The sequence below is a fragment of the Giraffa tippelskirchi genome, chromosome 12, assembly GCF_054371585.1.
Source record: "Giraffa tippelskirchi isolate mGirTip1 chromosome 12, T2T-mGirTip1v1.2.pri, whole genome shotgun sequence".
Lineage (NCBI taxonomy): Eukaryota > Metazoa > Chordata > Mammalia > Artiodactyla > Giraffidae > Giraffa > Giraffa tippelskirchi.
Window position 1 is genome coordinate 120,328,617 of NC_137286.1, and position 17,888 is coordinate 120,346,504.

Here is a 17,888-nt window from a genome sequence, read left to right on the forward strand (position 1 = left end):
GCAGCTAGTGGCTAGTAGATGCTATCGTTCAGCACAAGCGCTTCTGCAAAAGAGCAAACCTGCGGGCATTCGCTGCCCCCCGCCAAGGCAGGCACCTGCAGCGCCTGCTTTTTTGGAACACCGCTCTTCGCTCTCAAGTCCGCGCAGTTCGCTCCCCGGTCGCGGCTGGAGGAAGTGCCCGTGGCGGGAAAGTGCAGCAGGCCCGGTCCAATCAGGCACCTGGGATTGGGTAGCGTGGGCGGGGGCGGTGGCCCAAGGACCCCGGCCCGCGCCCCGCCCCTCGCGAGCGCCTCGGGCCCCCACCTCAAAGGCTGGTCCTACACCCCGGCCCCGCCCACCCGGCGCCCGCGCCCCGCCCCGCCCGGGGGCCGCGGCTAAAACCCGGAGCCTCCACGGCGCCCAGGGGACTGGAGGGACGCTCTGAGCATGTGCAGAGCGGTACGGCGGCGGCTGCCTCGGCCGGAGGCTGGGCCCGGGTGCTGATGCGAATCGCCCCGCTCGGCCTCCGCCTAGCGTGGTCGGCCGTCCGGGCCGCGGCTGTAGGGAAGGAGCCGTAGCTTCCCCCTGCGGCGCGAGAAGCCGGCGCTTCGGCACGCCCCCCCTACCCCTCCCCGGGCGTCCGAGGCGCCCTCCGGGCCCACGATGATGGCGGAGCAGGTGAAATGCGCTTCGGCGGGGGGCGGCTCCGGAGCGGGCTCCGGGCAGGTGGTGAACACCGAGCTGGAGGTGAAGAAGCTGAAGGAGCTGGTGCGCATGCTGGAGAAGCAGAACGAGCAGCTGCGGAGCCAGACGGCCACCGCGTCCGCCGCCCCGCACCTGCTGCTCCTGCCGCCGCCGCCGCCGCCCGCCGCGCCGCCGCCCGCCGGGGCCTGTAGCCCCTTGGCCCCGCGGAGCCCTCCGGCCGCCGCCGCCGCCGCCTCGGGGGGCCTGGGGCTGGGGCTGGCCTTGGCCGCGGGGGGCGGCGGCGGCAGCGGAGGCTCCAGCCCCGCTTTCCCGGGGACCTACTGCCTGCCCAGCCCGGCGCCCTCCCTACTCTGCAGCCTGGCGCAGCCCCCCGAGGCGCCCTTCGTCTACTTCAAGCCTGCGGCGGGCTTCTTCGGCGCGGGCGGCGGAGGCGGCGGCCCGGAGCCCGGGGGCGCGGGGACACCGCCGGGGGCCACCGCCGCGCCCCCCTCGCCACCCCCGACGCTGCTGGACGAGGTGGAGCCGCTGGACCTGGAGAGCTTGGCCGCCTGGCGGGACGAGGACGACTGCACCTGGTATTGTCGAGCTCCGCCGCGACCCCCGGGGAGGGCGAGGGCTGGGCGGGAGAGGGGGGGACCACAGCCATCGCCCCCGGACGGGGCGACCTGGCAGGTGCTGAGGTGGGCGATGAGCAGAAGCTGTTGACCAGGGTGGACACCTATTTTCTCATAGCTCAGGCTGATCCATCAACAGGCTGACCGTTGTCTGGGGATGAGCTGGTCCTTTTCATCTCCTTGTTTTGCCTTCTTTGCTGGTGATTGGGGGTACCAAGCTCTTCGTTAGCGTTAACTGCAAAATCCGCTCTGTCTTTTTGTCACTCAATCCTGCTTTTTTGGGGGTTGGGGATGGTTAGGGGTTGGCCTCTATCTGCACTGTTACTGTTCTGTCCTCCCAAACCAAGACTGGGCAGCACTGGCGTGCTGTCCCTACCTCCTTGGTACCCTAAGCCACCTAGTGATGGCTCTCTCCTGGAGAGGTTAGTACGGTCTGTTGATTGTCTTCATTCGCTGCATCTTCTTTGATAGCTTCTCACTTCAGATACTGACTTGGTTTTCCCAGTGTGCTGAACTCACTGGCTTTCCTATCAGTAACAGTGTCTTTAAAAAAAAAAAAAAAGCTTTTCGGGGAATAGTGTGAACAGCTTGAAAGCACTCTGGTACCTAGGACCCGAGGAACTTGCTTAAAAAAATAAATTGATGATTGAAGAAAAGTGAGATTAGAGAAGCTGCTTTTATTTTATTTTATTTTTTGGGGGGGGAACTTTAAGTTATCAGAAAACTTGAGGCTGGCAGCCCTTATTCGCTTGAAATCTGTTAGCTTTATTTTCACAGATCAGTGAGTACCTGGGGGCAGTAGTGGTTGTAGTTGTGATTTCTTTATTTTTAATGGTGCTTGCTCATGGAGTAGTCACTTCATACCTTCTTTTGGTTGGTTCATGTTGTCCCCGGTCACTAGAGGCAGTGTGATGTGTTCAGATGAGTAGACCCTTCAGATCAGGTGGGAGTTAGGTTCAGGCTTGGTGAATGAACAGCATTCACCTCTACTTAGCAGTGGCATGAAAAATAGTTGTAGTCCTTTTCTCTTTAATCTCAGGTCCTCTTCCTGTTTTCAAGCTGGGTTTTCCTCCCTTTCTTTGTGTTTCTGTTCCATGATTGCTCAGGAGGGAATGAGAGATGGAAAACCTTTTTGGTTCCTTTTTTTCCCACTCTTATGGTGAGAACTGTAACTGTAAAGTTCACTAATTGACTTGATTCTGAGAGTCAAAATACTTGGAGCTCTTTTTATAAATAGGCATATTTATAATAGGCACTCCTTCTGAGCACTTTCAGGCAGCTGGGCAGGTAGCACAGGTTGTAAATATTGAAGCCACTCACCGCTTTCTGGAACTTTAAGCCGTTCTTTAGAAGATACACCTTCAGTTTTGTAAAGTCCAGGCTGTATTGTAACCTCAAAGTTAGCCTGAATATGGCACCAGAAGATGCGCTCATGGTGATGCTTAAGGTAGTTCCTAGTAACTGTAAGCCCTTTCGCCACTTTCAAATTATTTTAGATTGATTTAGTTCCCACTTGGCCTTTTCTGGAGATGTGTACTTAAATAATAGAAGGAAACTTGCTGTGTTTTGGATGGGGATCTATCCTGTGCTTTAAAACTGTTAACATTTTAAAACTTATTATGATACATATACTATTTTACAAGTGTATTAGATTTGCTAGCACATACATTGTGACTATAATTGTAATATTTTCTTTTATTAAATGGATTTCAACTATATTTTGCTATCCAACTGTTGCTAGTATTTTGATAACTAGGCTTTCCTTTTGTAGTTAAATTTTTGTCAAAACAGCATTAAAGTAACTTAAAAAATCACCAACTTAGTGAGATTAGCCAATTAGCACTTCAGATGATTTGAAGCAAATCTAACCAGGTTTGAGTTGTAGCAGGATTTACTAATTTCACTCATCAAGTATATAGGTGAAAGAATAAATCAATGCCTTGACACTTTACAGATGTTTCTACAGACAAATGGCACACTGTTTAGAGTGTCTTCCTCAGAACAAACCAGGGTTAGAATCCCAAGTGGAAAAATGGAGGGGTGGTTAGTGGGATGGACTTAAATTTTTTTTAAAGTCACCTGATTTATAGAAAACTTCCTATCATAGCACTTTTATACATTGAGATTTTTGTATTGCAGTACTTGGTTTATTACTGAACAAGCAGTCAATGGGATTTACTTTTCAAAACTAAGCCCACTTGTTGATGCTTGAAGAGTTCTCGGATGTTCCTTCATCCCTATGAACCTCATGTCCCACCCTGGTGATGTCATTTGGCTTCCCTGATATGTTTGCAGAAGAGCAACTTCACTTCCCACCCCTATTTATTAAGAAAGAATTGAAGTTGATGAAATATATACTTGATTATTTTAAAAATATTTAAAAATTTTACATTTTCATGGTAAAAGACAAAACACAGAAGTGAATATAAAGTCACAAAGGTCTTTCCTCTTGTCCTTAATTTACTACTGTGACTCTGAGTTAACCCTGTTAACCTTTAAGATAATTATACAAATTAACATGCAAATATACACATCAGTACTTTTACACTTAGCTTTCATTGGATGTATCTTGCCAATTTGTCCCCCTGTGCAAACAGTTGGATCATTTTTTCCCCAAACTTTGAACTTTTTATTTTGTATTGGATTATAGCTGATTAACATTTTGTGGTAGTTTCAGGTATACAGTGAAGGGACTCAGCCATACATATACATGGATCCTTTCTCTCCCAAACCCCACTTCCTATCCAGGCTGACACATAACATTGAGTAGAGTTCCATGTCTTGTACAATAGGTCCTTGTTGGTTATCCATTTTGAATATAACAGTGTGTACATGACCTTCCCAAACTCCCTAACTATCCCTTCGCCCTGCCGACCATAAGTTGGTTTTCTAAGTCTGTAAGTCTCTTCCTGTTTTGTAAGTAAGTTCATTTGTATGTTTTCTTTTTAGATTCATTATTAAAGTAACACTGTTAAGGAATAAGTTACTGTTAACTTTATTACCTACAACTTTTTGTGCATTTTTATCATGACTTCATCCTAATGGGTTAAACAAATTGATTATTTAGTATAGTACTTCCTGCTTAAATGTGGTAGAGAAGAAAGGCTCAGGAAAGAAAGTTCACAAATGTAGGTTAATCACTGAGCATTTTAGAAGTTCTTTTATGTAAGTCTACTTCTTCAAATAAAATCTTAGACTATAACTATTCATCTTCTATTACAACCTGGGCAACATTTGGCTCAAGAGTTATGAGTAGAAAACAGTGAATAACAGAATAATATTTGCTTGGTGATAGTTTATTAGTTAATCAGTCTGATCTCATAGGCCTTATTTTCCAAACAAGTTATTTAACCTAAAAGCATCTTCTGATGATTAAAAAAAAATTGGATGTAAGAACAATGTGTTCTGCTTTTTGTTTTGAAGAAAAGTTTTGAAACAAAACAATTGTCTTATTTCTTCAGGTTCTTATCTTAGTTGAATTTTAAAGTGTTTAACTTTGCCTCCGTATAGTCTGGTTATCTTAGCACAGTTTTGCTAGAATTAAATGTATGAAAATTAAGTTGATGGTGGTTTCAGAATCTTAATTCTTTAGTCCAGTTATTATAATCTCATAGTAAACTTTATTTCCTGCTCTACTGATGATTCCATCATCTTATTACGAATTTGACAGCCTTAGCTCTTCAGGAGACCACAGACTGGAAAGTACAGCGGAGAAACTGATCAGCAGCAGCAAATTAAAAGCTCAAAAGGACTAAAGTCCCGGTTCACGCATGGATGATTTGCTGGTCTGTACAGAAGAATGTTTTAAAGGGCTCTGTCCCAGTGTCACCAGGCTAAAAGGGACCAGGGTCCTTCTTAGGACCAGGAGAGGGAATCAGACCGATATGGAGTGGCGATGGGGACAGTAAGTCATTAAGTGCATACTAGACCTTTCTCTGACATATTTCAGTGTGAAGGGACTGAAGCTCCAAGGAGAAATAACTTATGTGAACTTCTTCAGTTATTTACTGAAAGAATTGACTAAAAATCAGATTATTTATGTGAATTCAAAAGTGTTTACACCATTGATTACTTTTTCCCTCCAGGCCTGGTTGTGACCCGTTAGTAGGCTGTGAGGTCCATTTCGTGGACTGACCTGTATTGTTTTTTAATGAAGTGCAATAGACTATAAAATCAGGATGAGAGTGCCTTGTATCTTATAATGCAAACATGGCTTGATTAAACTTATCTCAGTTTTATGTGTATATGTCCTGGGTTGAAATAGTAAGTGCACTTGTGCATTATGGCTAAAGTTAGAATTTTCTAACTCCCAATTTGTTCTGTCTTAAAGCAAAATGGATTTGGAAAAACCAGTAGAAGAGCACAGTTCCCTGAGGATAGTGTAGCGCTGGGGCATCTCACGACCTGCACACCTCAATGAGAAGACGAGTATGTTCAGACAGTGCCAAGATTAAAACATGCCAGCCGATATAAAATATAACCATATAAGGAAGCATTTATCTTAGTGTAGAGTGGCAGTTGGCAGAGTATTGGGGTTTATGTAAAAGAGATGTGGCAGGGATTTTAACTTGCTCAGTTGGGAAGGACAGGAGAAAAGTTCTTAATGATACAAGGGTAAAATGGTGGTATATACAAATTACAGAAAACTTAGTGAATGAGATATTCATCCTCCTTGTGTAACACCAAGACCCTGGCAGCTGGCTAAAATCATTGCCAGTTTTTCATCAAAGCTGTTGAACACCTTGTGCTATACATATGGCACAGCTAAATTAGACCACCTAAACTGTTTTTTTTTTTTTTTTCATAATTGATTTTCAGTGAAAAGACCAGAGGGTACTTCACTTTCTGACAATGCTAATTGAAAATATGCAGTGTTTTCTCAGAGCAAGTGGAGTTGGCTGAAGTCCGTGCTGATGTGTCTTTTTAAATGAATAACTTTAAAAACCCTGCAGGGAGAGGTTGAAATAGAGTTTAGATCTAAACGTGGAGGGAGAGGGAGTGTCTGCTTTAAGACCCTTCAGTAACTAAAATTTAGACTTGATGTAACCTTGTAAATAGTTTAGTGGGGGAAGGTTTCTGGCCAGCTTGACCCGAGCAGGTGCTAGTGAATCTTAGCCTACTAAAGATGGATTGATTGTGCTAATCAATTACTATGTTTTACCTTTCCTTAATATAAAACTTCTAGTGATTGAAGCCTCTTAAAATGACTTGTCTGAAAATTGACACCTTTTCCTTTTCTGTGACAGGTCTGTGATATGCATGTAATTGTCTTGCTGTAACATTTATTTTTGATTATCTGTAAAAAGGTTGTTTTTAGAACCAAATGTTGAGATTAGCCAAGACAATTTTTCTAGACATTTTGAAATACTTCATTTGAAGCAGTGAGGGTTATTATGGTGGGCTTTGAATTATTACTTTTGGAAGGTTTGAAGAGAGGGGAAGGAAAATTATAGAGTGACATTTTAAATGATAGCTTTTCTGATACTTGTAGGATCCTCAAGTTTTAGACCAAAGCTTTTTAGATATTCTTGCCAGATTCTAACATACCATCAATGAAACAGTAGAAGGTGAAAGAGCAGTTGGTAGGAGGTATGTTGTATTAACAGTGGCAAATTAGGATATTGTAAATACTGCTGGCATTGTAATGATGAGGTGAACTTTATGACTTTTTAGAAGATAAGAGCCATTTACGAGAAATACAGGTTTTACTTTGCATATGTAATTTTGGAGACAAACTCAAAGAGTTTGTAACTACATGGTCTTCATAACTAATTGGCCTTTACCTCCTTTTAAATCCAGTTCTGGGCCTAGCCAGAGAAATAGTAGGCTCAAAAGTATCCTGGGAACATTGTTCAGAGGCTGACTTAAAAATCCTTTGTCTTCATGCCATATATTTTCATAGTGCTTCTAAAGTTCTGTAATACAATAAATAGGATGTAAATAATACAAAAAACTCCTCTACAGAAAGCGACAGTCCTCAACTGTTTCCTACCCCTGAGTCTTCCATATAGATATTGCTGTATACTCCTTTTAACAGTTTCTTCATTCTTTATTTCTAAAGTCTTTATACTACATGATCTTAAAAAGCTATAGGCTTGTAGAAAATAAAGTCTAAACTCTCTTCCCTTCATCCACCATATGTTCTTTCCTTTTTCATAATGGTTTTCATAGTTTTTTCCCTTAAATCATTAGTTATTACTGTTATTAGCTGAGCCCTGTTAATTGTATGTTACATTCATTTTCTCTAATCTCTTTGTTCTTCCCAAGAGTTAGTAACAGCCTCTCTCTTTTCTTTTCACTTTCTTTAATCCCTTGTTACTAATTATTTCTCTAAATATGCTCCTGGAGCCATAAAGTTTCTCATGAAGGTCAAAAATATTTGATAATAACTTAAATCTGTTTTTTAAAAATTTACTTTGTACTGCCATCCCTTCTAGAACCCTTAATTCCATTGTTCCATTCTTTACTGTTGGCTCCTTAGACTAGATGTACAGTACTGTTGTCATTGGTAATTTCTTCAGTTTCTTGCTAGTATCGACCTCCTATTTCATAAACCTTTGTCTCAGAATTTCATTTATTCTTGTGGGTGAGGTGCAGCCTTAGTAGCTTTCTGAGAAATAGGACATGCATGAGAAGGACTTTGAAATCCTGTGTATTTGAAAATGTCTGTATTCTATTCTCATACAAGATTCATAGTTGGGCTGGCTATAAAAGTCTAAGTCAGTTATTTTTCCTCATGTTTAAGGGCCCTGTTCCATTGTTTCAGCTTTTATTGTTTTACAATAAACTGTTTACAATAAACTTTACTGTTGAAGTGCGCTGTGATTTGGATGTTAAATTCTTTGTGACTTTTTCTTCAGTTTTCTTTCTTGGGCTCTTAAGTGTCATTTTGTACCTTGTATGGGTCTATCTGTTCATTTGTTGCACTGGGCATGTGTGGATGCCTTCAATCTAGAACTTGATGGCCTGCCTTCAACTTTGGAAAAATTTTGGCCTTTAAAAAAATAACTTCACTTTCATGTGGTTTAAAACTTAAAATAGTCAGATGGGCCCTGCCTGGTACAGTCATTCAGTTTTCTTATCCCTCTCTTCCTGTGGTCAATCTTTGTGTTTTGCTCCTGGAAGACTTCCTCAGCTTGCTCTTTCAAGCTCACTTATTGAGTATGTTGTTTCTTCTATAACAGTTTAATAGTTTCATTTGCCAAGAAAGAAGGAACTACTTCTTTGTAAATATCCTGGTTTTGTCTTGTGAATATGACATTTTTTTCTCAGATGATATCAGTTATAATTGTCGTGGATTTGTCATCTGTTACCTGCATTGTTTTTCTCTTCAGTTCTTTTTTCTCCTTCTACTTTTAGTCTCACGGTTTTTACTTAAAAGGAATAGTCCATGTATCTGGTGTCTGTTTTTTGTCTGTTCATACCCAAAGGTGGTATTGAAATTGATCTGTCAAGGTTCTGGGTGGGTGGAGCTCTTTGGCTGACTTTACTAGAGATGAGGTGGGTAGTCAGTTTAGGTTTTAGTACCTCTGGGTCTTCTCTTGGGTTCATCTATGTCTCCAAACATAAACTTTCTGTACTCCTGGGAGATAGAAGGCAGTCAATTTTAGGAATGTAATGGGGAAAACCAGAGAAGGCAATGGCACCCCACTCCAGTACTCTAGCCTGGAAAATCCCATGGACGGAGGAGCCTGGTGGGCTGCAGTCCATGGGGTCGCGAAGAGTTGGACACAACTGAGCGATTCCCTTTCACTTTTCATTTTTCATGCATTGGAGAAGTAAATGGCAACCCACTCCAGTGTTCTTGCCTGGAGAATCCCAGGGATGGCAGAGCCTGGTGGGCTGCCGTCTGTGGGGTCGCACAGAGTTGGACACGACTGAAGCGACTTAGCAGCAGCAGCAATGGGGAAAACAGGGCAAGTTAGCAAGAAGATTTTCAGTTAGTCCCTCTGGTTCAGTGAGGTGCTTCCTCTCCTAACTTTGCTGTGCCTGAAGTCAGGGTTTCTCTGAGTCACCCTTATCGACATAGTAGGCCTCTGGTCTTAGGTTGTGGTAGAGGAGGAGAGGTGGGACTGTGAGTATGGAGTAGAGGAGGTGATCTGAGGTCCCAGTTAGTCCTTAGGCAGACTCTCAAGTGAATTCTTTGCTTTCAGTCATAGGCTCACCTCCATATTCTGTGAACTGCAGGATAGGGGTGAGACATAGTCACAGAAAGCATGAATGGACAACGGAAGATGAAAGAGGTAACTCCCTGCACGTGACCGTGGCAGAGTGGGTCCCAGAGCGGTAACAAATGCCTCTGGGACGTGAGGGGTGCTTTTCAGTGTGCTGGGAGGCCATGTGGTCAAATGAGAACCAGATTACGTAGGCCTCTACTCTAAGAGATTAAGGACGTCTTTCTAAGGGGATCCCCTGCAAGCGAAAAGCAAAACACGCTACCAGGAAAACCCGAGACTGGTGGGAGTGTGTGAAATCCCGAGGCAAGCTGGTTGGTGGAGGTTTCTAGCGGCAGGAGGGAGCAGTTGTCCTGGGAGATGCTTTAGGTGATGTGCAGAGCAGTGCTTCACGTGGGAGCCGAGAGAGGTTTGTAAACGAGCCAAGGCTCAGACAGTGCGTGAACTTGTGTGTGTATTAGGCAGTGAGGAAATTTCATTAAAAGAAACTGAAATATAAGGAAGTTGCACAGTGACTAGTGTTGTGGCTCATTTCTGTGGGGCCTGTGGCACCTGCCTGCTGGATGGCAGCTCCGGGCTCACTGAAGGGCCTGATGCAGTCAGCTGCTTATTGTCTTGTGACATTTTTAATAAAGATTCATTACCGTGTAAGTGAACTGTAAAGTGCATGTATTTAAAATCGACTATTTTGTATATCTTGACATATGTATAATCCATAAAACTATCACCACAGTCAAGATATCGAATATATTCCAACACTCCAGACTTCCTTGTGGCCCCTTATATTTCATTCTCTCCTGATCCTGACCACCTCCACCTCAGCCACTGGTCTGTTTTCTGTCAGTCTAGGTCAGTTTGAATTTTCTGCACTTTTTTATCTGTGAAATCACAGAGCATGTCCTTCTTTTGTTTGGTCTGGCTTCTTTCAGTCAAGGTATGACAAGTCCCCTGCACATAAATGAGTTCTTTCTGAGAGTGCGTGTGTAAGTCCAGCAGTTAGCCTGGGTGCTCAACTAACACAATCGGCCGTATAGTACTGTGCTGTAATAGGTTTATAATACTTTTAACACAAATAATGCTAATACATTAAAAAACAAAGAAAAAACACTTTTGAACTTTCAGTATAGTACCTTAAAAAGTACAGTAGTACAGGACAGCAGCTCCACCATTGTTTTGCCTTGCGTCACTCTCTATCATTTTCACTTGTGTTTCCATTGTTATTGCTTGTCACTTCTTAGCAGTACCCACTACATCACTGCTGCTTTTACACTTGCTTCCATACATCCTGGGTTTAAAGATACTGTCCTCTATACAGTCCTACACAGTAAAGTACACAAAGGAACAACCAATTATAGAGGATGCACGCACGTTCACTGACAGTGTATGCCAGTCACGTGAACTATTCTAACTTAACGTGATTAGTTAGATACGAATGTGTGTTTGCAGCTTTGAAAGTTTGTGAATTGAAGGTTCTGATGTAGGGGGCTTTAATCATTTTGAAATTCATGTGTTACATGAATCACTAGTTCATTTCTTTTTATTGTGAGGGTTTTAGATAATAGGTACACAATAATGGTTTGTCTTATCCGTTCATCTTTTTATGAACATTTAGGTTTTCAGTTTGGGGTTATTAAGTTTTGTGTGGACACACAGCATTTGTGTCTTTCTGGTAAATACTTTATGACTTTTGAGTGGCTGGATCAGAGAGTAGGTGTATGTTAATTTTTAAAGAAGCTGCCAGAATCTTTTCCAAAGTGGTTGTGCCATTTTATTTTTCCACTAGCAGTGTAGCAGAGTTTTGTTTGCACCAGATTGTCACCAAGGCTTGCTATGGCTAGTCTTCTCCTTAGGCATTCTAATAGCTGTGTAGCAGTGTCTCACTGGGGCTCTCATTTTTCCCTAATGAGTAATGGTGAGCATCTTTTCAACATCTGTCTGCCATCCATAGATCTTTGGTGAAATGTCTGTTTAAATCTTTTGTCAATTTTTTTTAAACTGGGTTGCTTCTTGAGTTTTCAGAATTTCGTATATATTCCCCTTAAAAGTTCTTTTATCAGATAAATGATTTGTAAGTATTTTCTCCCAATCCCTGGTTTGTGATTCATTCTCATAATAGTCTCTTTCAAAGAGCAGAGAGACTTGTCAGTTTTGGTGAAGTCCAGTTTTGTTTTTTTTTCTTTTCTTTTCTAGATCATGCTTTCAGTCTAAAAAATATATCTAAATAATACTTGCCAACCCAAAGACAGCAGGACTTTCGTCTATGGTTTCTTCTAAAAGTTTTACAGTTTAGGTTTCACATTTTTGTGATCTGTTTTGAGTTAACTTTGGATGTTGTGTCAAGTATGGATCAAGGCTCACTTTTTGCATGTATTTGTTCCAGCACTGTTTGTTCAAAACACTGCCTCTTGTTCATTGAATTGTTTTTGTAGTTTGTCAAAAATCAGTTTTCCATGTATTTGGATTTCTGTTTATGGGCCATCTGTTTTTTCCATTGATCTATTTATCTTCATGCTATCCTATTGATAAATTGTCTTCATTACTGTAGTCTTGTAATAAGTCTTAATTAGTTAGCAGTAGCTCTCCAAATTCATTGTTTTGGTGTTCTAAGATCTTTGCACTTCCATGCGAATTTTAGAATCAGCTTTTACAAAAAGCCTGCTGAGATTTTGATTGGATTTTTGTTAAATGGATCAATTTAGGGATAAGTGACATATTCACAATATTTAGTTTTCTGACCCATGGACATAGCCTGTCTATATATATCTTTTAAAATTTCTCTCAGGATGACTGTAATTTTCAAGGAAAAGTTCTTGGCATCTTTTGTCAGATTTATCCTTAGGCATCTTATGGTTTTTCTTATGCTATTGTAAATGGGAAGTGAAATCTCAAAAATACTGATTGTTACTAATATTTTTGTTGTTGTTGCTCTTTTCTTTTGTACTTTGATCTGGTATTCTACAATTGTGCTGCTAAACTCACTTATTCTAGTATTTTTGGTATATTTCGGGCTTCCCTGATAGCTAAAGAATCCACCTGCAATGCAGGAGACCCCGGTTCAACTCCTGGGTCAGGAGGATCCCTTGGAGAAGGGATAGGCTATCTATTCCAGTATTCTTGAGGTTCCCTTGTAGCTCAACTGGTAAAGAATCCGCCTGCAATGCAGGAGACCTGGGTTCAGTCCCTGGGTTGGTAAGATCCCCTGGAGAAGGGAAAGGCTACCCACTTCAGTATTCTGGCCTGGAGAATTCCATGGACTGCATGGTCCATGGAGTTGCAAAGAGTCGGACATGACTAAGCAACTTTCACTTCCCTTTGTATATTCCTCACTGTTTTACATAGATGATCATGTCATGTCATAAAACAGATATACTTGTTTCTATGCAAGCCACATTGTTGCCTGATTGCAGTGGCCAGAACCTGCAGACCTTGTATTGTTCTTGATATTAAGGGGAAAGTGTTCAGTCTTTCACCATTAAGGAGCCTTTTTTTGTGGTGATCGTGTCCGTCTCTTGCGACCCCATGGACTGTAGCCTGCCAGGCTCCTTTGTCCATGGGATTCTCCAGGCAAGAATACTGGAGTGGGTTGCCATTTCCTTCTGCAAGCTTTTTTTTCGTAGATGTCTTTAATAAGATTGATGTTTCCTCCTGTTTCCAATTTACTGAGTTTTTTCAGGAATGGATGTCATATGTTTTTCTTTGTATTTTGAGATTATCATGTGGTTTTTCTATTTTAGTATATATGGTAAGTTACACTGATATTTGAATGTTAAGCCAACCTTTCATTCCTGGGATAAATCTCACTTGGAAATGATGTGTTCCTTTTACATATGGTTGTACTGAATTCGCTAAAACATTTAGACCTATTGCTTCTGTGTTCATAAGGGGTATTGGTCTTTAGTTTCTTAGCTTGTAATGTCTGTATCTGGTCTGGGTATCAGGTTTCATAGCCATGCTGGTCTCATAGACTGTTAGGATGTGACTCTCTCTTCTGTTATTTTGAAAGAATTTGTGAAGAATTGTTGTTCTTCAAATACTTGGTAGAATTGGATAATGAAACTTTCTGGGCCTTGGCTTTTCTTTGAGGGTAGGTTTTGTTTGTCTTTGTGTTATTCTTTTAACATGTGTGTTTATTTTTAAAGTGCACATGTTGTAGGCAACATAATTGGTTCTTTTGTGACCCCTTTAAACATGAGGGGAAAGTTGCTCACATGCCCATCAAAGTATTTCCCCTTAGTTTTTATTGCTCAGTGTGTCCAGGGTGTGTGCCTAAACTGATCATTGGGCAAATGGGATTAATGGAATTGGCACAGTTGGCTCAGCCCAGCACATCCCTCTCAAGGTAGAGTCTCCAGACAGCAGTATCAGCATTACTTGGGAACTTGTTAGACGTTGAGATTCTTTGATCTCACTCCAGACCTACTGAATCAGGTAGGTTGGAGCTGCTTGCAATAATCAGGTATTAGCAATTTGTGTTTTAACAAATCCTCAGATTTTGATGCATCAAAGATTGAAAAAAACTGGCCTAGACTAACGTTTACCTAGAGAAAGCTTTGCGGTAATAGGTTAGGGGTCTGACAGCAAGGAAGGGTGAAAGGCAAGGATCCACATAGCTTGGTAATCATCTTGCCATAGCAGGCCAAGGTGGGACTCAGGAATAAGAATTTTGAACTAAACAATATACTGTCAATGAAGGCAGGACTGTGGGCCACATTCTAAGGGAAGAATGATATATTAGGAGTACTATTAAATTGATTAAAAGAGATATTTTAGAACCTTCCTCTCTAACAGGAGTCAACAAACTGTGTCCCATGGGCAAATTGGACCTACTGCCTGGTTTAAAATCTAGCTGATCAGCTTAGATTTTTACATTTTTAAATGATTGGAAAAAATCAAAAGAATACTGTTCTGTGACATGTGAAAATTATGGAGAATTCAGCATTCCGTATCTATAAATAAAGTTTATAGGAACACTGCCATACTTGTTATTTATCATCTGTGATATTTTTGGGTTGCAGAGGCAGAATTAAGTAGTTGAACGACAGAGGCTGTGGCCCCAAAGCCTATATATTTACTAGCTGGTCCTTTATAGAAAAAAAAACTTGCCAACCGTGAACTATAAGGGTAATTTGCTAAACAGTACATTCCCCAACCATCTGGGATAAATTACTCTAATAGGTGGTGGACCAGACTATAATGTAAAAGAATGAATAACGAAGTATGTTATTTCAGGAATACCTCCCCATTAGAATTATGGTAACTTTGCTTGAAGGAGTTTTACTTTAATGAGATTTGTAATTAGAATACAGCTTTATATAGCAAGGTCAATTACTGGAGCCTGTGATTGTAATTTTCTTTCTTCCTTTTTTTAGTCAACTGCTGGTTAAGCCTGAAGATAAAGCTTTTTGTATTGCCCTATCACTGGAAAATATTCTAAAATGTACCTTTGAACAGGACATCCAGGAGAGAAAAATCCATGTTATGACTTGTAGTGCTCCAGAGTGGTTATCCTGCCCACTTCTGTAATAGTGTGGGTGCTGGAGTGAGCTCTTTCCAAAACAGATTTTTGAAAGCAGTCAGGTTTTAATTGAGAAGTAAAGACCTACCAAATGTAGTATAGATCTGAGACAAGGGACATACCTGATATATTTAAGGGTTGAGAGAATCAACACATGGCTGACTTTCATTTGCTTTTAGACTTATTTTTTTAAATGCAAATCAGATTTGCCTTGTTTGCCACATCATGTTTATATGCATTAGCCCAAGGTCACAGAAAATGCTGTCATCAAAGAGATGAGATGAGATGAAAATGTTCATTTCCAGAAACACAAGTGAACTGGTCAAATCATCTTAGTGGCCCCTTCGAGGTCAGTTCAGTAAAAAAAGCCTCTGATCTCTGACCTGCTGGGACAGCGTTCCGTAGGTTTTTGAAGTCCTCCTTGCCACCAAGCTACAGAAGGTGTCATCTTCTACTCGGGGATGTTTGTCTGTTAAAAATAACTTGGGTATTTTGAAATAATTAAATGTTAAGTTATAGAAACTGTTAAATACATGTTGTTTTCTCAAGTAGAAGAAAGGTAATCTCTATATAGCTATATAACCCCTATAATGTAGATTTCTTTTTTTAAGGTTGTACGTTGGCTCTTCAAAGACATTCCCGTCATCAGAGAAATCCCTGAGCCCTTTGCAGTGGTGTAGACATGTCCTAGATAACCCGACTCCGGAGATGGAAGCGGCAAGGCGTTCCCTGTGCTTTAGACTGGAGCAAGGTAACCGCGACCCGTCTACCCACTTCCTCAAACTCTCCACTGTCCACTGGGTCTTGTTGCTGGTTTTGGAGTAGACACTTAACTGAAACGCCTTACCCTGAGGGATGGGTGTTGCATGCAATTCACGTCACATGTTTACACAAGAGCGTTCCTCAGTGTAGAATATATTTAGTTCTGTGGTTGTTTTCAGTCATGTTTTTCAGCTCCTTTTAGTTAGTGTTGTAGGAATACATATTTTTCTATTTTTTTCTTTGTTTACAAACATACCACTAAATAAAATGGGTCAGTCTTACGTTCTCTTCAAATGGTTATAGGATTGTGGGGCTGAATTCCAAGACAGCAAACTAGGGTTCCACTGGGACCTGGGTACAGACCTTTTGAGTTCCCTAAATGTTTACTTGGATGTGTAACTGGAAGTCCTAACCTTTATAAACTACGAGATAGTCTTCATATTCTATGTGACATTAATTATGGAGCCCAACATACATTCAAAAAAAAAATCAGGATAGTTGTAGCAGGGAAAGAAAAAACAAAAGGACTGAGCAGTACTCAGCTCTTGGCTATTTTGATAAAGGAGGCTGGTACTTAAGGCTGTGATTACCGAGACTTCTGCTTGTTACCTATGCTCTTGGTATCTGTTTCATTATAGAGGAACACTTTATTCCATGGATCACTCATGTCCAGATCACACTGGAGCTTGAAAATGGGATTAAGCGATCTTTACCCTCCAGATGAAAGAATCAGTAGTTGAGAGTAGGGCCAAGAGAATCTACATTGACAAGGTCACCAGTGTGATTCCTAAGCATGCTGAAGTTTGAGAACATGGCCTATCAAACTCTTGAAGGGTAATGAATTCTTATAAAATGTGGACATGATAAGACAAAGTGTAATAGGTAACATTTCTCAAGCTCTTAATTAGGACAGTCAGAACATTAAGTTCTGGACATCTTTCATCATGTTCTAACTGTGCTCATCTGAGGCAGTGACTCCACTCACTTTTAGGGGTGAGAAAAGGGACAGTTAGAGAAGTTTACAGTATCAGTGAGGACACAGTGGTCCTTGGAAGCAGAGCCAGGGCCTGGGTCTCCCTGACACCAAAGACTGGTCTTAAGTAGTATTCCATACTGCTTTACTGGCATAGTTATCAGAAAATGGGGACAGACATCTGTTTTAAATATATCCTGCTCAGTCATATCCAGCTCCTTGTGACCCCATGAAATGTAGCCCGCCAGGGCTCGCCTGTCCGTGTGGTTCTTCAGGCAAGAATAACGGAGTGGGTTGTTGTTTCCTCCTCCAGGGGATCTTTTCAAACCAAGGATTGAACCTGAGTCTCCTGCATTGGCAGATACATTCTTTACAACTGAGCCACCTATGGGGAAGGCCAAATTAGAAATCAGCAAGTTTTACTAGCATTTTAACTAAAACGAAATAACTGATATAGTAATAGAAAGTTGAAGAGTGGAGTAGGAACAAAGGAGTTCAGTCACTCAGTTGTGTCTGACTCTATGTGACCCCATGGAGTGCTGCACACCAGGCTTCCCTGTCCATCACCAACTCTTGGAGCTTACTCTCAAACTCATGTCCATTGAGTCAGTGATGCCATCCAACCATCTCATCCTCTGTCGTCCTCTCTCCTCCCACCTTCAATCTTTCCCAGCATCAGGGTCTTTTCCAATGAGTCAGTTGTTCGCATCAGGTGGCCAAAGTATTGGAGTTTCAGCTTCAGCATCTGTCCTTCCAATGAATATTCAGGACTGATTTCCTTTAGGATGAACTGGTTGGATCTCCTTGCAGTCCAAGGAACTCTCAAGAGTCTTCTCTAACACCAGAGTTCAAAAGCATTTATTCTTCGGCTCTCAGCTTTCTTTATAGTCCAATTCTCACATCCATACGTGATTACTGGAAAAACCATAGCCTTGACTAAATGGACCTTTGTCGGGAAAGTAATGTCTCTGCTTTTTAATATGCTGTCTAGGTTGGTCATAGCTTTTCTTAAGGAGCAAGCAACTTTTTATTTCATGGCTGCAGCCACCATGTGCAGTGATTTTGGAGTCCAAAAAAAAATAAAACCTCTCACTGTTTCCATTGTTTCCCCAGCTATTTGCCATGAAGTGATGGGACCAGATGCCATGGTCTTAGTTTTCTGAATG

General features: G+C 41.6%; 1 protein-coding gene across 5 annotated transcripts in view; it reads left to right on the forward strand.

The window, feature by feature from the left end:
- Positions 1–402: 402 nt before the first annotated feature.
- The window catches only part of SLAIN1 (SLAIN motif family member 1), a 52,215-nt gene continuing 34,729 nt past the window's right edge, over positions 403–17,888 (forward strand). For 3 of the 5 annotated variants that reach the window (XM_081550044.1, XM_081550045.1, XM_081550048.1), the window contains exons 1-2: positions 403–1,259; positions 15,599–15,738. In XM_081550044.1, coding sequence (XP_081406170.1) covers positions 643–1,259; positions 15,599–15,738 — 757 coding nt within the window. In that variant the 5' untranslated portion in view covers positions 403–642. Of the gene's footprint in view, positions 1,260–1,630; positions 1,721–15,598; positions 15,739–17,888 lie in introns of those variants that run through there. The other 2 variants (XM_081550046.1, XM_081550050.1) reach the window with 2 other exon arrangements.